This window comes from Kwoniella europaea, chromosome 2 (genome assembly GCF_036810445.1).
Source record: "Kwoniella europaea PYCC6329 chromosome 2, complete sequence".
Taxonomy (NCBI): Eukaryota; Fungi; Basidiomycota; class Tremellomycetes; order Tremellales; family Cryptococcaceae; genus Kwoniella; species Kwoniella europaea.
Genome location: NC_089488.1, coordinates 1,331,842 through 1,351,699, shown reverse-complemented (window position 1 = coordinate 1,351,699; position 19,858 = coordinate 1,331,842). Strand labels below are relative to the sequence as shown.

At 46.8% G+C, this 19,858-nt stretch overlaps 10 protein-coding genes across 10 annotated transcripts; 5 read left to right on the top strand and 5 right to left on the bottom strand.

Annotated features, from left to right (window-relative positions):
• Positions 1-563: 563 nt before the first annotated feature.
• On the top strand, positions 564-2,622 carry V865_006835 (uncharacterized protein; the record flags this gene model as incomplete). Its single annotated transcript, XM_066230592.1, has 8 exons — positions 564-783; positions 836-1,213; positions 1,282-1,531; positions 1,595-1,846; positions 1,910-2,022; positions 2,071-2,187; positions 2,248-2,444; positions 2,515-2,622. The coding sequence occupies 8 exons, from the start codon at positions 564-566 to the stop codon at positions 2,620-2,622; spliced, it is 1,635 nt and encodes a 544-aa protein (XP_066086689.1).
• Positions 2,623-2,862: 240 nt separating this feature from the next.
• On the bottom strand, positions 2,863-3,970 carry V865_006834 (uncharacterized protein; the record flags this gene model as incomplete). The annotated part of the gene is made up of 10 exons (XM_066230591.1): positions 2,863-2,895; positions 2,960-3,037; positions 3,091-3,161; positions 3,212-3,251; positions 3,316-3,393; positions 3,451-3,464; positions 3,514-3,610; positions 3,668-3,747; positions 3,840-3,859; positions 3,924-3,970. 10 exons carry the CDS (start codon positions 3,968-3,970, stop codon positions 2,863-2,865), a joined length of 558 nt encoding a protein of 185 aa, XP_066086688.1.
• A 289-nt stretch (positions 3,971-4,259) lies between these two features.
• V865_006833 (uncharacterized protein) lies at positions 4,260-6,461 on the bottom strand (the record flags this gene model as incomplete). The annotated part of the gene is made up of 11 exons (XM_066230590.1): positions 4,260-4,355; positions 4,407-4,562; positions 4,610-4,746; positions 4,812-4,835; positions 4,890-5,097; positions 5,152-5,218; positions 5,277-5,521; positions 5,571-5,701; positions 5,759-6,112; positions 6,171-6,236; positions 6,308-6,461. The coding sequence occupies 11 exons, from the start codon at positions 6,459-6,461 to the stop codon at positions 4,260-4,262; spliced, it is 1,638 nt and encodes a 545-aa protein (XP_066086687.1).
• An 869-nt stretch (positions 6,462-7,330) lies between these two features.
• On the top strand, positions 7,331-8,677 carry V865_006832 (uncharacterized protein; the record flags this gene model as incomplete). Its single annotated transcript, XM_066230589.1, has 5 exons — positions 7,331-7,563; positions 7,625-7,874; positions 7,945-8,346; positions 8,411-8,483; positions 8,547-8,677. The coding sequence occupies 5 exons, from the start codon at positions 7,331-7,333 to the stop codon at positions 8,675-8,677; spliced, it is 1,089 nt and encodes a 362-aa protein (XP_066086686.1).
• A 302-nt stretch (positions 8,678-8,979) lies between these two features.
• Positions 8,980-10,464, top strand: V865_006831 (uncharacterized protein; the record flags this gene model as incomplete). Its single annotated transcript, XM_066230588.1, has 6 exons — positions 8,980-9,055; positions 9,141-9,390; positions 9,535-9,593; positions 9,689-9,870; positions 9,998-10,091; positions 10,157-10,464. 6 exons carry the CDS (start codon positions 8,980-8,982, stop codon positions 10,462-10,464), a joined length of 969 nt encoding a protein of 322 aa, XP_066086685.1.
• Positions 10,465-10,934: 470 nt separating this feature from the next.
• On the top strand, positions 10,935-12,808 carry V865_006830 (uncharacterized protein; the record flags this gene model as incomplete). Its single annotated transcript, XM_066230587.1, has 10 exons — positions 10,935-10,991; positions 11,054-11,111; positions 11,175-11,206; positions 11,264-11,303; positions 11,365-11,491; positions 11,586-11,774; positions 11,833-11,899; positions 12,031-12,262; positions 12,335-12,427; positions 12,603-12,808. The coding sequence occupies 10 exons, from the start codon at positions 10,935-10,937 to the stop codon at positions 12,806-12,808; spliced, it is 1,101 nt and encodes a 366-aa protein (XP_066086684.1).
• A 391-nt stretch (positions 12,809-13,199) lies between these two features.
• On the bottom strand, positions 13,200-15,013 carry V865_006829 (uncharacterized protein; the record flags this gene model as incomplete). The annotated part of the gene is made up of 7 exons (XM_066230586.1): positions 13,200-13,473; positions 13,535-13,843; positions 13,910-14,016; positions 14,111-14,270; positions 14,344-14,453; positions 14,507-14,665; positions 14,726-15,013. 7 exons carry the CDS (start codon positions 15,011-15,013, stop codon positions 13,200-13,202), a joined length of 1,407 nt encoding a protein of 468 aa, XP_066086683.1.
• Positions 15,014-16,005: 992 nt separating this feature from the next.
• On the top strand, positions 16,006-17,877 carry V865_006828 (uncharacterized protein; the record flags this gene model as incomplete). Its single annotated transcript, XM_066230585.1, has 6 exons — positions 16,006-16,289; positions 16,357-16,513; positions 16,590-16,837; positions 16,913-17,089; positions 17,159-17,242; positions 17,304-17,877. The coding sequence occupies 6 exons, from the start codon at positions 16,006-16,008 to the stop codon at positions 17,875-17,877; spliced, it is 1,524 nt and encodes a 507-aa protein (XP_066086682.1).
• A 291-nt stretch (positions 17,878-18,168) lies between these two features.
• On the bottom strand, positions 18,169-18,633 carry V865_006827 (uncharacterized protein; the record flags this gene model as incomplete). The annotated part of the gene is made up of 1 exon (XM_066230584.1): positions 18,169-18,633. One exon carries the CDS (start codon positions 18,631-18,633, stop codon positions 18,169-18,171), a length of 465 nt encoding a protein of 154 aa, XP_066086681.1.
• A 36-nt stretch (positions 18,634-18,669) lies between these two features.
• On the bottom strand, positions 18,670-19,269 carry V865_006826 (uncharacterized protein; the record flags this gene model as incomplete). The annotated part of the gene is made up of 1 exon (XM_066230583.1): positions 18,670-19,269. The coding sequence occupies one exon, from the start codon at positions 19,267-19,269 to the stop codon at positions 18,670-18,672; it is 600 nt and encodes a 199-aa protein (XP_066086680.1).
• Positions 19,270-19,858: the final 589 nt, after the last annotated feature.

The window sequence follows — 19,858 nt, the reverse complement described above, 5'->3', positions numbered from 1 at the left end:
TGGAAAGCTCAAGCAGTGCGCGACACGGAGGTTGATCACTTGCACGTACATTCAACTGATGGGTGTGAGCCTAGTGAAGATGGATATATAGTTATTTTGAGTCCATCTCAACCAGAATAAAGGATGTTCCGAAGGCATATCAAAACACCGATCCCAAAGAGCGACCGGCGCCGGAGGGACCATTACCCGAATGTCTCTGCGACTGGATTCCGATGCTCTTGTCACATGACATCGAGCACGATTCCCAGCTATTTTTAGCCGAGGCCCACCTTATCATCCCATTTTCAAGTGGATCTGACAGGTTTAGCCATGTATCCAGATTTCAGTCGGTCTTCTCTTGTGATTCGCCTGACTCAAGGGGCTCAGATAAGATATCCATTCTTGCCAAGACGCTTTATAGTGTGAGTGATCTATTTTGGTCATCAAAACCCATAATTAGCCTTGATGTGGATCTACCGACTACTTGATACAGGAAGTCCCACCCACGATGTGAGGATATAAGTGGGACACCATGGGGTCGAATGTTTTAGCTCTTCCAGTTCATCACAATTCGAGCACATACCATGTCTCATCTGAATCAGCCCAGCACTATCGCACAGGATGAAAAGGATATCGAGATCAATCATGTTGAAGCGGTCAACGACGCGCGACATGCACTTGATGACAAGTATCTGAGTCATGCTGAGGATGACGCAGCAAGAATCCTTCGGGAGAATGGCCCAGTCGAATACACTATCGACGAAGACAAGAAAGTGCTTCGTAAATTGGACATATGGGTTTGTAGTGAGTGTCCTCAACCACATCTAATCTCATCTCACTTACCCTGCATTTCCAGTACCGATGTTCATTGTGTACACCCTGGTTCACCTCGACAAAAGTGCTTTATCCTACGCTGCAGTCTTCGATCTGAAGACAGAAGCTCACTTGGTTGGCAAGCAATACTCGTGGCTGGGGTCTGTTATCTATCTCATGCAATTGGTGGTCCAACCGATCTCCGCTTACGCGTTGGTCAAGCTACCCATCGCCTGGTGGGTAGTGGGAAACGTCCTCTGCTGGGGTATATCCTTATGCGCAATGGCAGCTTGTCATAATTTTGCTGGTTTGTTGGCTACTCGTGCATTGTTGGGAGCGTTCGAGGCTACGATCAGTCCGTCATTCATTGCTATGACACAGCTGTTCTGGCGAAGAAGAGAACAGACTTATCGAAATACAGGTACGTTCGTTCGACTATCCCAACGGCCTGTCAACGAGATTGTTACTGACGAAAGCTGGTGAGATTAGCTTGGCTCATGTCCAGCTCCGTCGCCGGTATCATTGGACCTATCTTGACTTATGCTATTGGGCACGTCAAGTCTGGCATTCAACCTTGGCAAGGTATTTTCCTGTTTTTAGGTTGTATCACCATTGCATTGTGCCCTCTCATTTTCTGGATGATGCCGAACGACATAGCATCCGCCAAGTTCCTGACCCAAAAGGAAAAGGTTATCGCTGTCGAGAGATTGAGAGATAACAACACAGGTACTAAGACCTCGTAAGTATCATACTCTAAAGTTATATCCTTTTTCCGAATTATTCAGCTGATCTGGTGACATAGTAAATGGAAATGGGAACAATTTCGAGAAACTCTACTGGATCCCAAAACTTGGGGATGGGGCCTAATGCTCACTTGCATGGCCATCCCAAGCTCTGGTATCGGTACATTCGGCACATTGATCACTAAAGGCTTTGGTTTCAATTCTTTCGATACTATCCTGTTCCAAATCCCACCAAACGTGTTGACTCTGGTCTTTTTACTCGGAGGCACTTGGACGATGAACAAGATTAGGTTGAGGTTCCCAGTCGTCGCGTAAGTAAAGCGTTGATACGTAGACTCATAAAAGCAATGATATCTGATCAAACATCTTTGTAGCTTCTTCGTTCTCTTCCCAATTGCTGGGGCAGCATCTTTGCTTTACGTTCCACGAACCAAGCCTCATGCCTTGTTAGGATCTTACTATGTTATCATGTTATACACCCCACTTCGTAAGTCCATCGTCCTTTAGAATGCGATCTTGCTTACCCTGTCCATAGAACCATTGGTCTACTCATGGGCCAATATGAATTCCGCTGGTACCACCAAGCAACGTACTTTAGGAGCCATCCTGTTCATATTCCAATGTGCGGGTAATGTTGCAGGTCCTCAAGTCTGTAAGTGCCTTTCAAATTCACGTACAAGAGAGATGCGAGTTGATCATACAATGCGGATAGATCTCGAGGACGAAGCTCCAATCTACAGGACAGGTCTATATACGGACATGTCATGCTGGGCTCTACTGTTCATTCTGATCTGTTCCATGGCGGTGTACTTGAGATACTTGAATCGAAGACAAAGAAAGAAGAGAGAAAGAATGGGTAGGATGGTGGATATCCGGGACATGTCAATCATGACACTGGAAGAGGCTGCGGTGAGTAATGTTGCAGCTTTGGCCGGCCCGTTAGTAGAACGTAATGAGGACTAACGAAATGTATGATTAGGCCTATAAACGAGAACTCGCCGCTGCTGGCGAAGGACACGATATCAACGCTCACGCTTTCGATGATCTAACTGATCTCCAAAACCCCGAATTCCATTACATCTTATAAAAGGCTAGCAGATGTTCTTTCCTTGCTTTGGACAGGTCTTGTTATCTAGTTGCGTCTCGTCTCATTCAATTCGTTCCGGTCTTTGTGATGGGAAACGTGGAAATGTTTGTATTGCCGAGATCCATAAATCTATGGTATGCATCGCGAGTCGTTGAGATCGGAGATCGTAAAACGAACAGTAGTGACTTGCGACAGAAGATGAGGAGAGCAATGAGGATGGGGGTCTATCGACAACTGCTCTCAATTCTTCACCTCAAGAGCTCGCACGGCCGCCTGCGAGACATAACATCAACGCTCATCGTCTGGTCCAATCCGACTGGAAGTCTCTGTCACTCACTTCAAGCCCGGATAGGTAATCATCACGTACATGAGGATACAGGTGTCTGACTGATTCGGCTAGCTTGTAAAGGTATTCCTAGTATCAACAGAATTAGCTGAAAGATCCCCAGGCTTCTTCATGATACTCACTTTATTCGGACCTGATGGTCCATGTCTTTGAAATATCGTCTTTGCGAGCTCGTCGATAGGTTCGTGTCCAACTGCAGCGAATAGGTATTCAATGATAAAGCGATCTAGACGCACTACGCACCAAAAGCTGGGTTGTCGAGCTTGCCAATCCAGATCTCGGCCTAGTGGGAAGCATTCGTCAAGTGGGGCCGCAACTCAGGTGCGAGGACGATATGTACGACTCACACTGTCGACCGCGATTATCTCTTCCTCTCCATCAGGTGTTGTAGCATAGACTGGCACGAAATGACAAGTGTATCCGTTCTGCAACGATCATCAGTTTTATCGCATACTATTCTTAGGCAGGCCAGGGTGGTATACCTTCTCCCGATGTTCTGCATGAATCAGCCGAGATATTCTGGACGTGGAGAAACGCGAACTCACCCATATACGCCTTCACCTCTTCTTCATATTTTGGGTTTATCCTATAAGCCATGCCCCACACATAATCTTCTGGTAACATGGTGCCTTGAGGTATGGTCTGGTGGCACGTCAGGTGTCTACAGGTTGGCGTAAACATCAAGGATAAAATGCTCACCACCCCTTCCAGGTTATGCCATTCGCTAGCTTCTATAACAGTCACCACCCTTCCCGGAGCATCAGGCGTACCTCTATGATCTATAGATGATTGGGCGAAACGACGAACAACACCTTTCACGTATCCGGATCCTGCGAGGGTCAGCCTAGACTCGATCCAAGCTTCGACTCACGCTGTTCGACCGCGTGTGGTCTATGCTAACACGCGTACTTAAGCTTCAATCGTCAGGCAGCGAGTATCCACGGTGAGTACTCACGGCGGCTTGAAAATCAGGGAACCGTACCCGAACACCCAGTAAACCATTGTCCGAGCTGTAACCCTATATCGTTAGAATTGTAGCAAATAGACGCAAGATTAGCATGAAGACGGATACGAACAGCAGTGTTATGTGGATGATCGTCTCATATCACGTGATCACTCCACCACCTGGCCCTCAAGATGTCTTATGCATGCAAGAATCGATACACGGAGGTCAAAGATGCAGGGCTAGAACCCTTTGTGCTGTCATTGTACGGCACACTCTGACGCTATCATGATCTTATGCATAATGCTGCCTAGGGTAATCCAGATTGAAAGAAGCACCACCCACCCTTCATGGCTCCTCCTCCACTAAATCAGCGTGCGTATCTGTACCCGGTACAGCAAATATTGGCCCCTCCTCTGGACCTTTCAACCTATAATCGGGAATCTGAAGCCAATAATCAGCAAAAGTTCTGCCTGCCAGTCTGGGGCTACTCACGAAAAGTGAAGTTGCGAATACTAGTGACGCCCCAGCGAGACCGAAGATAAAGGTGTTTCTCAAAGCTATTCGGAAGCCTTCCCTTGCGGTCTCTCTCTGCCACGCTTCAGGCAGATCATCAATGGCATGGAACACATGTCGCAGCTTGTCAATAATCTAGCACATGGTCAGCTTACCAATTATAGCCTGCCATGATGACATACCTCTGGTGAGTCAAATCGCTCATTCAGCTGACTGGCCAATGACCCTTGGAATACCGCGCTTGATAGACCAACACCGAACACTTGTCCTAGACTTCGCCATACAAAGACAAATCCTGTGGCGGTGGCGATCTCGTCGACTGAAAGGACATTGAATTAGTACTGTAGTACAGCGAATGGGGCCAATTAATGTCGCTTGACTCACTTTCGACTGAATTAAGCATTCCGACTGAAGCGGCATGTCAGTACCGGCTATATATACCTGTATGAAGACAATACTCACCCAGCGTCAAAGTCAGTAGTCCGCTAAAACCGACACCCATCGGTACCACACTGAGCCACTGCGCTCCCCAAGAAGAGCTCTCCCGTAATGATACGAATAATGCCATCGATATCACAGGTCCAGCGCAATTGAGAACGGTCAGCCACTTGAAGTGCAAAGTCTTTTGGCAGATGTATCCCATGATCGGTGCTGATACAGACATCGCAATCTACATATGTGCTGAATCAGATTGAAGTCCATTTGCTAAACATAGTGGACTCACAGAATTAGGTAGTAGATGTGCTCCGGCTAGGGCCAAGGGCTGTTGGTACACGATCTCGAACACCATCCTATAGTGCGAATTTTGAGCATATGGCTGATAGAGCTCATCAAAGCTTATGTACTCACGGCAGATGATAAGTCATGTTGAAGTTAACTACAGCAATCACCCCTGCGATTATGCCCACGCACAACGGAGTCCTGCGTTTAAGTAATGATAAAGGCAACACTGGTCTTTCCGCCACCCTAAGCTCAACATAGACAAACAAGGCGAAGAAGACCGGTGCCAGGATAGCCATAGCTAAGCTGAAAGGGTCGCCATATATCGGTTGCGTCCCACCGGCTCTGGATAACAATTGCAGCAATGACCCGATCTGAAGAGATATTAGCAATATAACAATAATCCCACATGGCTGAGCTTACCGAGATCAACAAGGTCACTGCTCCGCCAAAATCGATCAGTCTCAAAGACTTCAGATCGTAATGACTTTTCTCGGTCGAAGGTATAGCAATTGGTATGGCAATCAGAGCGATCGCAGCGATCGGGACCTGGGCTACAATCGTCGATTCACTTAGTGACGTTTGACTTGGATATCATCTCCATCACATACCATAGAAAGCTGCTCTCCAGCCGAATATCTGAGTGAGAGCACCGCCGATAGGTCCACCGAGTCCAGTTCCAGCCCCCCACACCGCAAATTCCAACCCCTGATAGAACCCTTGTTCCGCAGGAGTGAAAATATCCGCCATGAGAACGCTTGACACTGTGCCGATCCCACCACCACCCATTCCGGCAATAAATCGAGATATGATAAGGAAAGAGAAAGTCGGTGCTACCCCGCATCCCAATGTCCCGAGAGTAAATATAAACACAGCTTGCACGTATGCAGCTCTTCTACCTATCAAATCGCTCAATCGTCCATATAAAGGTGTAAAAGTTACGCTGCTCCATAGGTATGCCGTACCTATTTGGCAGATACATAATTCAGCAGCTGACGCTCTCATTCACAGCTCTTGACCTACCAATCCACGCTTCTTGGTCTGCCGAATGAAGTTCCGAAGAGATCGTAGCTATGCATGTTGCCACAACTGTAGTTTTCGCAGTGCAAGTCAGGACCTCGAATCACTTCTCATCTTCGTCACGCGACTGGGTCACTCACTGGTCAAATCAAGGGCAGACAAGAAACCAGTCAAAAGAGCAGTTGCGACAATCACACGCTTACGAGCCACGCTAAGGTGTCTCCAATCTTGCTGAATCTCATCTTTGCCGTTGTTCAGTAAAGGTTGACGTTCACCTTCCAGTGAACTGGACATTTTCAAGCTTATTTCTATCGTTATCGTAACGTTAACATACCCAGACGATGTATCGTATATAAGGAATTCAACGTGTGGAGCATAATGTTTTTCCGGAAAATTGATTCCCACGATACCACCTCAAGAATGTATTGAGGGGGTCAGATAAGTAAGTAGCTTTCGGACAGACGAGCACGCAAGATCTGGTTGTAGACCAGCGATCTCAGTGTACCAGTAGAGATTGCGCAACACAAGTGCTATTGGCGTACGAGTGAGTAGAATGATGACGTACCTGGCCATTCTTCCTCCCTTCCTCGGAAGTCAAATTCCATTTCTCTCGATATACCTGGCGCCAAGCATATTCTACGGTCCGCCAGCACCGTCTAAGGAGTACATCTGTGCGCTGTCCTGCCGCTTCGCATGTGATGTGATCTAACGTGGGATGTAAACAACGTCAGGCTTTGAGGAGATCGCCGTTATCATGTAAATCGCAACCGATTGCGCAATCGATTAATCACATCATCCCTCGGATATCTCGTTTAATCACGTTAGATGAAACGAGATAACGTCTTGTATTCCAGATTTCGAAGATTTATTCCAGATTTCGGTCCATGCATTGATCATATCTAGGAGAATTGACGCCATCATCTTGCACGTGATACATGATCGTAACCTGCTTAGCTTGCAGGAGCTAACTGAGGTCATCATCGATCACCTCATCAGAGATGCTAGGGTCGGATAGCCGCGTGTATTTGAAAACATACTCTGATATCATCGAGTGAATCAGTTGATATATGGTAGAGCAGTGATATATACATACGGAGACGGTGCATACACAATCCATCACTTGCTTCATATAGAAAACATTCGTATACTGACAATTCATAAAAATGCCCATTGCTGTACAAGAACAAAACCCAGTCGAAACCATCAAAGCGGCTTTGACCAAGGTCAGTGTAACTGAAACAAACGAATCCTTTGACCTTCGATCATACTCCCATTTCGATGCGACTCCAAGCATAGGCACCGAGTTCCGAGCATACTCTCCCGACGGTAAACCGACACTGTCGATCAGAGATATCTTGGGTAACAAGGAGAGAGAAAAGGCTCTAGGCCGATTGGTGTGAGTAATTATCTTGTGTCTAAAGTGACAAGAATGACCGATCGTGAGATGGTCATTGTAGCTCCGAGCGGGGAGTCGTATTCTTCCGAGATGCAGTCATTTCGCCAGATGAACAGACTAAACTCGTCGAATCTCTGGGTAGACTTGGAGGCAAACCTTCGACCAGCAAACTCCACGTTCATCCCCTCACGATGGGCGGAAGTGAGCTCGGTGACGAAATTAGCATGATTTCTAACCGATACATCTTCGACAACCATTTCAAGCGTGATGACTTCACTGTCTTGAAGAGGAAATTCCATGCCGATCTATGGGTATGTTCGGCATCAGGACTTCGCATTGCGATATCATTGCTAACCATCACTTTCGACTCCCCTTGTGCAGCACTCCGATATAACATTCGAACCTGTGCCATCAGACTACGCTACCCTCCAGATTCGTAAACTTCCCAAGGTTGGTGGTGATACACTATGGGCCTCGGCATATGAAGCATATGATCGATTATCTCCAGTCTACAAGTCACTCCTTGAAGGTTTAACTGCAACACACGTAGGACAAGGGTTTATTGACATCGCTAAAAAGCAAAACACCACTCTTCGGGAGCCCAGAGGAGCACCAGAGAATGTGGGACAACATCTCTCAGCTGTTCACCCAGTGGTTAGAACCAATCCCGTCACCGGTTGGAAGGGTTTATTCGTCAACAGAGGCTTCACAAAGAGAATCAATGAGTTGACGCAACATGAATCTGATAATCTCTTGGACTTCCTGTTCGAGCATATCTCAGCTGTGAGTGTATTTGCTTGGCTAGCTGGCTGTCAACACCCTGCTAACAGGCTTCTTCGATCCATAGAACCACGATTTACAAGTCAGATTCAGATGGGAGGAGAACAGTTTGGCTATTTGGGACAACAGATCGACATTCCGTAAGTTCTTCCACATATTCACTTCGGACCAGCGTACATGGTACTAACATAAGCACGCCGCAGACTCGGCTACTGAAGATCTGGATGATGTTGAGAGAGTTGGAACTCGATCGGTCAGTTTGGGCGAGAAACCATACCTAGACCCTAAGTCCACAGGAAGAAGAGAGGCTCTTCTCAAAGCTCGTTCTCAGTGATGGGGTCAGTAGGGTGTATGTATGTAGCGTAGAGACCCGGACTTCTTTATGGCGTTGTAATCATATTATGTATGATGAAATGGATATCGTATCACTTTGTATGTGTGGACGCTGGATGAGGATGCGACTTCGGCTCTTTTTCCGGTCAAAGGATGTGCAACCATAGAAATGTCTCAGTTAGCCGAAGCTTAATGTTAGTCACCTCGCCTCAACCATCTCACATTTTCCCATTCATTGCCCTCTCTAGAAGCTTTCTTCTTCGTCTGCTTCAACAATTCTTCTCATAACCCTCCAAACGCATCATGAACTTTGCATACACCAACCAAGCTAGAAGATCGTCGAAAACGAAAATCCCGAGTAGCGGGAAATACGTTTCCTGTGAGTCCGCCTTTGCTCACCTTCTGCTGTGCTCGTCACCCATCTTATCCCAGAAGTCGCTGACTCCACCTCTCCACGTAAACAGACAGAACCAAGGGCAACCCTCGACCTATCGTTGGTCTGCTGGACCCTTCATCTACGACCGTCACTCCGCTAAGATTCCCCGATAACTCCCCTGTTAGATCAATTCATCATCTCATCGAAGAGTGGGACAAGGTCCATGAGACACTCATACCAGGGACACCTGTGGAGAACGTTGATGATGTGGTCATTCTGGCTCCGCTCAGAGGAAGAGATGTGATCTGCGTGGGGAAAAACTATAAGGAACACGCTGAGTGAGTCTACCTATCGTCACAACGGTCTCAGTATAACTGCGGTCCAAGGCTACACATACCCGAGGGAAGGTGCGAACCATAGTCAAGGCAGGCTGCCAGGATGGTCATGGTGGAAGGTGGCTGATAGAGCATCCACGAGCTTAGAGAATTCCACAGCAGCGGATATGACAAGAGTGACACCAAAGCACAACCTGATTTCCCAGGTGAGTAGGGAATCTATATCCATTGACTCAGGCTATTCCTTCTTCCTAGTCCATGTCGTGCAATATGGATGAGCTGACCTGGATACCAAACACAGTGATCTTCACCAAACGAGCTTCATCCATCATTGGTAATGGTGCTCACATTTATCCCCATCCCAACATCACTAATTCAGTCGATTACGAAGGAGAACTTGCGATCATTATCGGTAGAGGTGGTATTGGGATCAAAAAGGAAGATGCCTGGGCTCATGTTTGGGGTGCAACCATCGTGAATGATGTGAGTGGCCGTGCTGTCTTTGATCCCTGTTCATCCTTGTAGAAACTGCCCATCGTATCAATCATATCTTTGCCGTACAGAATGTTCCGACCACTTCGATCCCATGCTAACATATCCCCTCAATCAGGTCACCGGCAGAGACAGACAAAGGGATCACAAACAATTCTATATCGGCAAATCTTTAGACACGTTCTGTCCGATGGGACCATGGGCTGTACATGGTGAGTCAAATGATCGTTGCTTCAACAACCTAGTTCAAACAATGACGCTGATGCGCAATATTTAGCTTCCATGCTCGATTTTAAGAACATGCACCTGACCACTAAGCTCAACGGGAACGTGGTACAATCCCAGAGCACCTCGGAATTAATCTTTGACATTCCTACCTTGATCGAGACCATATCGATGGGAACGACGCTTCAACCTGGGGATGTCATTGCTACGGGCACGCCAGCAGGTGTATGTCTCTCAACTGGCGTGTTCTTAAAAGACGGTGACGTGGTCGAGATTGAGATTACAGGTATCGGAAAATTGAGAAACAAGGTAGTAGATAGAGGACGAGCACCTGATTGTGCTCCGGTAAGACAGAGCTAGTTCCAAAATAAGGTAGATCAATCTAGATGTAAGAAGAGGACTGTACGAGCTACGATTATGCATGAAGTCGACCTACTGTGATTTGGTATCAAGCTTCTCATGAGTGGCTAATTGAGGATATTGCCGGCAGCGGGAAGAACGGAAGGAGATCGCCAGAAGTCAGCTTGATAGCCTCTCTACCCAGCCTCGGTGTCTCTGAATTATTTCGTCCATCTGACAGCACGCTAATGCACCTGGTGTCCCTCCTCGCGTATGCATACCTGACACTGCTGCTTGGTGGGACATCAAACAAAGTCTGCTGGGTGAGAGATTTAAAGGAGGACAGCCAGTGTGTTTTACGTAATAAACCATGAAGTGATGATGAAATTGGAAATGAGGATGAGGATCGAATTGAATACATTGCTCATCATTCATCTACTCTCTCTTCTTCATCTTCCTGTATACCCACACGAGTTATCATAAAAACAAAAATGGCTACCGCTGCTAGATTCCTCTCCTCTTCTCGACTCGCTCGACCATCCATTGCTGTGAGCTCGACCGCCGGTCTTTCCGATCTTGTTATAGTAGCTGATTTTGATTGAAAATGCAGGCCAACGTAGCTCGTCAATCCAGAGGTTACGCTTCTGCCGCTGGAGCTGGTGGGCCAAGTGAGTGATCTAGTCAATACGATTGTGCTAGCTGCGGAGGGCTGACTCGCTGAAACTTGGTAGACTATGGTCTTATCTTCTCCCTCGCTGGTGTTGTCAGTGTTAATTCCCTTCTACCTCTGATCTCAAACAGCTGATTCGATTCCCGCTAGACCGGTCTCGGTGCTTACGCTTACCTCCAATACAACCCTGGTAAGTTACTTTGTTGTCTATATGTGCTGTGCTTAATACTGATGTTCCCTGATGAATATAGCTGCCAAGGCTGAAATTTCCGCCAAAGCACATGAACTTGAAGCTAAGGCTGAACAGAAGATCAAGGGTGTGCAATCCGAAGTGGATGCTGCTGACCAGGGTACTGGTTCTTACGCTGCTCTTATCAAGTGAGGCCCATATACATCTTCCACATTGATCTTCCTAGCTTCATCATCGCTCTGCTCGACTGACCTGATACTGATTTGCTTCTGCTATCGCTAGGGACTCGTGGACACCTTTCACTCTCACCAAAGTCGCACCATACAATCACAACTCTGCTATTTACACTTTCTCATTCGGTGAAGACGGCAAAGACAAAGTATCCGGTGCTGAGGTCGCCAGTGCTTTGTTAGTCAGATCTCCTCAAGGTGAAGGCGAGATCAAGGATGACAAGGGTAAACCAGTCATCAGGTGAGTACCCGCCCGCATCAAATCATGATTTTACCGGTGTCTGATCATGATCGTACAGACCATATACCCCCGTTTCTTCCAATGAACAGAAAGGTTCTATTGATCTGTTGATTAAGGAGTACAAGGTGAGTGGCGGACTGTATCTGCGCTATCCCCTTGTGATTCAGGCCGTCTGCTTAAGCGTAGATTCCATCCTTTGATGTCACTCGTATTCCATCACCGATTCCTTGCTGACGGGCTGATGGCATACACGCAGGATGGTAAACTCACCCCTTTCATTTCGTCTTTGCAACCCGGTCAACAACTCCTCTTCAAAGGTCCTATTCTCAAATTCAAGTATGAACCCAACACCTTTGATCGAGGATTGGCTGTCGCTGGTGGAAGTGGTATCACCCCCATGTATCAACTCATCACTCACTCCTTGAACATTCCTGATGATAAGACAAAATGGACTTTGGTGTTCTCCAACGTTACTGAGAAGGATATCTGTGAGCAGTTGAGCGCTTGGGGTCAATTCCCTAGAAACAAATGATCTTGCTAACTTAGTACTCCATCAATAGTACTTCGAAAGGAATGGGACGAACTCGCCAAACAACACCCCGATCGACTTGAGGTTAAATACGTTCTGGATAAGGGCCCATGGGGTTGGAAGGGTGAGCATTCATGCGGTGTTTGAGTAGAATTTGCAGATTCCATGGATACAGTCGTCATAATTCCTCTCTGTCCCATCAGACCATCCTCTTTCAAACTCTCATCTATAGACTAGCCTCGCTATCCAGTCAGTGGCCCTGTTGATCATCAGACGCTGATTCCAAAGTTGCTGCCTAGGTGAAACCGGATTCGTCACCCCTGCCATGATCTCCAAGCTTTTCCCTCGATCGTCCGACTCGAACGAAAAGGTTCGAGCCTTTGTCTGCGGACCCCCACCTCAAGTCAAGTCTCTCGCTGGCCCCAAAGACGGACCCAGACAAGGTGAATTGCAAGGCGCCTTCAAGGAATTAGGTTATACCGCCGACGAAGTTTTCAAGTTCTAGATGTCTTTAAATTATTAGAATGCTTAGATATATAGAAGACTGCTGACACGAATAGAAGGAAGACATTTCGGGTAGAAGCTGGACACGGACATAATCTCTCATCATCATGAGATGTATTTTAATTCTTCGTCGTCCAAACGTCTTGCTTGCAATGCATTGCAGGTTTTCCATCCGATTGGTCCATGATGGCATCCTTGGATCAGGTTGACCATCGCTGGTCGGTACAGGTGCTTCGTAAATTATGAATGATCGCAGCAGGATGATCAATGAGTGGTGCACAGGCGTGCATGTGATATTGTGTCCAAACATGCAATATAATTATACGAAAATTTATCCTCTATATATCTAAGCTATCCTGATAAGCATAATCCAGATGATGCTGACAATCGATTTATATCTCTACCGCTGGGCCACCACCCGTCTTAGCAGTTTCCTCCTTTGACAACTTCAGTTGATCGATGGACGCAGTGATAGAGTCAGTCTCGCCGTCGTGATTCCAACCTGGTAGATCAGCCAGATCCCTAGCGGCGGCTGCTCTTCTGGACTTCAAAGCGTCTCCTGATCCAGGTCTCCATTTCCACGAATCCTTCAACTCTTTGGATAGTGTACCTTCGATGAGCTCAACGACGTGTTTACCGATGTTGGGTAACAGTTTGAATGAGTGTCTATAAGGGTACAGGGTTGACGGTCAGCAGAAGCGATGGATAGATGGGGTCGTTCACTCACCCAGAATCACCCGTAGCTAAGATGAAGTTCTTCCATTTGGGATGTTCACATATCAACAAATTCGCATCGGCAGTATCGGTACACCAACACAAAGCTTGGTTGAATCGCTTCTTGTCCTTAAATCTAGGCAAGAAAGCGTCCACGGCTCTACCTATACTGGCTTCTGATTCTAATGGGATGGTATCGGAAGGGTGTTTGGCGTGAGATCGAGGGACGGAAACCTTCTTGGGTGACGAAGCTCCATAGGGTTGATGCTGCTTGAATCGGGTGAAGCCTGGAAATTCGTCACAGACTTTGATGATACCGTATCTGAAGGAGGGATGAGATGAGCTATCTGCACGGTAAGAGTTGGAGATACTATCAGAGCTAACTCACTCGTTGGGCTCAAAGAAAAATCCCAAATCGCCGTTGTAGACCACTGGTGTATCCTTGAATTGTGCTGCTTCTTCCGGTGTCAATTGCATATGAGCGTAAACCCAGGCCTGGGAAGTTATTCAGTCAGCATTTCCTGTTCAGCAAGCTGGAGAATGTACAGTAGATGATCCATCTACAGATGCAAGAGATGATCGCACTCACCTTTGACACACATTGATCCTCCAAGTCTACCAGAGTAGGACTCCAAGCTCCAGCAGCCAGCACCACTTTATCTGCATGATACTTTGTTCCGTCAACTGTCTCTACGCCGACACACGTTGTACCATCTTCGGCGAAAAGAGGGGCCTTGAACGAGCCAGCACTACCACAGAGAAGTGTGAGCATGTGTTTGGCTTAAAGTTCACCGGCCAAAAGCAGGGAGTCAAGTCACTTACCCTCCAAATCCAAATTTGACGCCCTCTTTCTTCAATACTTCTGCTATACTATTGATGGCTTTGGCTGCTGCCAGCCATCCTCCGTCCGATGACCACACAGCTTTCCAGCCCTATCAGAGGGGTGAGTACGACTTCACGTGGATGATACAATGGACTGACTTACCTTGATCTGTTCTCGATCTAACAAAGGCATTTTCTTCAGTATCTCCTCCTCGCTGTCCAACCATTCCGTCGTCTTTTCTAATCCTACACCAGCGTTGACAGAAGTCTCATACGCTTCTTTGAGTGATTCGATCTCTTCAGGAGTATGTCCGCAGTCGAGCTATACACCTCAAATGTCACCTTGGCTTCAGGCGGCTCGTCGATCTCCTTTTCCACTCACTCGACCTGTATTATGGAAGTAGGGCTTGAACACCTCATCGTTCAACCACATATCTCTAGCTTCCATGCTCAGCTGTATATCCGCTGGGTTCCTCAGACGGATACCCATGATCTTATTCAGATCGTTTCCCGCCGATTGAGCAGATGGGATCTCATACGTATCCAGGACAGTGATGTTGGAAGGTGTATAACCATTTCGCAATAAGTGAAGAGCGGTGGAAGATCCGATGGTACCTGCACCTCCCACTACCACGATCTTAGTGTCTTTCTTTGACGATGAAGGAGACATTATAGCTAGATTAATGTGATGCTGCTGATGCTTACGAACATGATCAAAGAACAGTCAAACGAGTTATCATATACTGCTGCACTTATAAATGATAACAGCAACCCAAAATGCCAGTGAATCGGAAATGGGTTTCCATATATTCCGTGGTATCGGTCAATTCAAGTGTCTCCCAGGTGCCGATTCATTCCGTCACGTGGGTAATCTTTTCAAATTCCAGACTGATTTCGACTGCCCTTCGAGACAGTAAGAGGATTAATATATGCATGCTCCTGTTATGTCGGTGGTACGAGTGTTGCATGCGTGTGTTGTGTAAGTCTTTGTATGTGCGCATCTGTGTGTTGATCGATTGATGCAGCAAATCAGGTACAGGGATCAGATCACGCTAACACCACAGCCGAAAAAACAATGGGAAGCTACTGTAGATTCATGGTTTTGCCTACTCCAGCACAGTGTTTTCAGTCGTGCAATGCAACTCATAGTCCCATCGCCCCTCGGGCGGTTGGTTGGGCAATACCTACATCCGTTGATAGATGGACAACAGTGATGATGACTCATTCTGCCACCTGGTTTGGCCTCCCATGCACGGGATTCACAAACAAATGAAGATTAGCCGAGGATACTTTGGGAGATAGACATCGGACCGGATGGCCAATGACGATTCAGGTTCACAAATTAAACTCACCGCCAACACGGACTTTTTATTAGGAAAAAAACTTCCATCCGAGCTGACGGATAGGCTCATTACGAGACCTTTCGTTTTTCCTCTCGATTTACCCCCCAGCCCATGTGACGGGGACTCCAAGGACGTATCGTTCAGAGATAGCGGCAGAAGAATGGGTCCGGTACCAAGAAGAGATAAAGAAGTAGTAGATAAAGCGCTCATGCAGAGAGAAGATAAATGAAAAGATATATAAACTGAGCTGAGATCTCTACAACTTCCCTTTTTTTCCCAATCGCAATCCTGATCTTCTCGACGAACCACTCCAAACATAATGGCCGAACTCGACGCTGCACCTCCTAACACCCGACCGGGTGGCAACGATGACAACTTACGAATCAAGGAAGTGGGCAACCCCTCGCACAACGCTCACAATGCGGACGAGTTCGATATGGTAGCTTATCAGAACGAGGTACCGTTATGGAAGAGAATCCACCAACACAGTCTGACACAGATGTTGCTCATGAGTGTCCAAGCCTTCTGTGGTCCTGCTATGGCAGACGCTATCGCTGGCCTCGGCGGGGGTGGATTAGCTACACCCCAAACTTCGAACATTGCGTGAGTCAAAAGTGTCTCTCACCAAGCCTTGGGCATCTGATCTTATTGTTCTCCCGTCATCACCTAGTACCTCCATCAACTACGCTTGTTTGGCTATCACTTGTCTTTTCGGTGGTCCCATTGTGAATCGACTCGGTACGAAATGGGCCTTGGTCCTCGGTGCTATGTCTTTCCCTATCCGAGGTGCTTCTTACTACTGCAACAGTAAATTCGGTGTGCAATGGGTACGTTCTGCATCTTTCCATAAGCTCCAGCACATCATCAGATCAAGCTGACTTTCTCGTCAATTTCACTTTGCAGTTCTTAATCTTTGGTGCTTTCATCACCGGAACAGGAAGCGGATGTTGGTATGTTGCTGAATCCGGTACGATCATGTCCATCGCTCCCAGTGGGGCTAGAGGAAAATATCTCGCTCTTTGGATCGTGGCTAGAAATCTTGGTCAGTTGATTGGAGGTGCTATCAACTTGTCCAAGAATCACAAAGCTGGAGCCACCGGAGGGGTAACTCCTGATACATACATCGCTTTCTTGATCATTGAAAGTCTTGCGTGAGTGATTCAACCTCTACTAGACCTTTCCGAGGATAGTGAGGAGCTATACTGACCATTGTCGATAATCTTCAGATTCCCATTCGCCTGGCTCATCAGTCCTCTGCACAACGTTGTCAGGTCGGATGGTACGAAAGTCAGAGTTTCCGAGAAACTTTCTACTAAAGCCGAATTCAAGTTGATCAAGATCACAATGACTTCGAAGCTCATCTTGCTATCAGCCCTTTGGGCCGTTTGGTCTTTCTTCTACAGGTGAGCAAATATGATCCATCGAATTAGTATAGGTGTTCTAAAGCTGATTTCATGTGATCTGATTGAAAGTGGTACTTGGTCGACCTACTTGGGTACATACTTCAGTACCAGATCCCGAGCTCTCTCGTCTCTGATCTCACCCTTCTTCTGCATGTAAGTTTTCGAATAACCTGACTCTCCATATTCACGCACTGACGTCTCGATCTAAATCTAGTATCGGCTGCTTCGGTCTCGGGTTCATCCTCGACATGAAGAACGTCAGTCAGCGACGAAGAGCTCAATTGGGTCTTTTCACCGTGCTTATCCTCAACATGGGCGTGTATATCTGGACAATCGTTATGCAAGTCAAGTTCAACAAGCATAATCCTGGAAAAATCGATTGGGTAGACAAGTTATACCCCTCTGCCTTTTTACCTTACTTCTTTGTCCAGACCACCGGTCCATTATCGCAATCATACATGTACTGGTTACTGTCTTCTTTCGCCACCGATGCTCAAGCCAATGTACGAAATGGTGCTGCCTTTAGATGTTTGGAAGCGGTCGGTCAAGCGATATCATACGGTATGAACACCCAGATCAAGACTTCCCCATTGATCGGTTTCTGCGTTACATTCGGTTTGATGGCTGCGGCGATGGGTCCCATGATCCTCTTAGTCAACTCAACTCCCAACGAGATCCCCGCGGATGCTTTGGACAAAGAAGAACACGAGAAGGAAGTCCAACAACTCCAACAAAAGGATCTGGCTGAGAAGGACGAGGATGTCAACTATACGGTTAACCGAGTTTAGATGACCAAGAATATCCCACTATCTTTGATCAATTCGCTTTTTCATTGGAACTGGGATTGATATACGTGGAGATTGGGTGGATCTTTCTTGAGTAGCAGGGATGGGATGATTTGTGAAAAAATGGATCTGGAATTATTACTTGGTTGTTGCTATTTCTCGTTGTTACGCTTTTGATTCGATGCTTGTTTAGGAATGTCATCGTCCTTGATTTCTAATCATGTCAGCTTGCAGCACCTTATGTCTTCTTGTTGCGTATGTGCTTACCCCGACTGCTCCAAAATCCTCAGAGATTCATGGCACCCTTTCCACCAGATTGAATAAACCGTTGATCCTCCAGTGAGCTGACTTGGTTGTAAGTTCCTCCTCCATCCTACGTTTAAGCATATCTTCTAGCTCCTTCACTTGAGTCTCTATATCCACCGCACCATCCCATTGGGGTATCGAGCCAATCGCGTCTCGGAACTCGTACTTTGTGATCTGTGACTCAAGCAGCTCATCGAAAGTATCTCCCGTCCGATGGGTTAGGTCAAGCAAAGCTTCGCGAAGCTGTTCCTTCCTTTGTTGAGATACAACTCCACCCATATCCGGACATTTTGCATGTCTACTAAATTCTACCACGACCTTCTTCAACCCTTTCCTCGGGGCGGGAAGTAGCAGTGGTTGAAGATGCACATTCTCGATATAGATCTCTTCGATAGATGGGAAAAGAGCAATGAGGGATCGGATAGACTCAGCAAGTCTTCCAGTTAAATCCATGTCTCGTTGGTCCAGTATGCTAGAAGGGTATCTAAATCAGATTATACGAAGTTGGCTGGCTGAGTGACCCAGATTGACCAGAAAGGAGACTGTCTCAGGGAACGAGTCTCTGTTGCCCCCACAGGATTTGGAAGAAAGGTGCAACGCGATATCTTGCAGGATGAGGGAAGTAAATGTGAGCTCAGTAAGTCGAGGTAGAAAGGGGAGCTTTGTATGAGTTACCTTCAGATGATTGTTACTCGTTCTTTCATCTATCTCCGTCCGGATCCAAGTCATCGGGGTAGTGATGTTCGCCAGTCGATCTTGCATAGGATACTTCACCAATGTCAGATTCTTTATCAGTGACAGATCGTATAATTTCCTTTTCACATGACCGGAACTTGAAAAGCTGAAATCTGTTTCGATAGCCTCTGTTTCGTAGGTGTCGAATGAGCGGTGGTGATTATACAGGTTGATTAGGTGGGAAACTGGTACCTCGCTCGACGACATGAGTACAGGAGATGCTAGGGAATATGAGGATTTGGAGACTTGTCTAAACGAGGATAATGTCTTCATAGATCCGGCTTCTTGGAGATTTTGGAAGATGAGAATGAGTATCTCAGGTGGGAGAATGGGCGAATGAGTGGTGTTGAGCATGATTAAAAGTGTACGTCAGATGCATTGAGAGGAGAAGATATGGATGATGGCTTTTCAAGATCATATACGTGTGTGACATTTAGTCGTCTGGTAAGAAGCCAATCTGTCGGTCTTTCGGTCATCGCTATGCAACACACAGCACACAGCATGCAGTAACGCACATACTTGTACATGACTTTGGGTCGACTTGAAGTCATGTCAGGCGATGAAGTAAGGTTAGTAAGTTGGATGATTCATTCAAAGCTGTGTTGAGTCTGTAGGGACTGCTGACTCGAAAGATCTGTTTCGCACGTACGAATACAACATAGATTGGTACGACGTGTGTTAACGGGGAGTGACATGCCAGTGACCAGGCTGTACTCCCGTGATATTAATGATGGCCCATCTCAATCCCCACTTTCAAAGCTTCGAGTTTGCGACATGTGGTCTGCATGAGTAGGTCCTAGACAACCTTATCCTTGCGCAGATGTCAGGTGAACCAGTACCTGCTGAACCTCACACGAGGCTTTGGCCTTTGTTTTCGGAAGAACCAGGTGGAACAGAGGAGACAGCTATTTGAGATGAGCCGTTATGATGGCCATTGGATCAA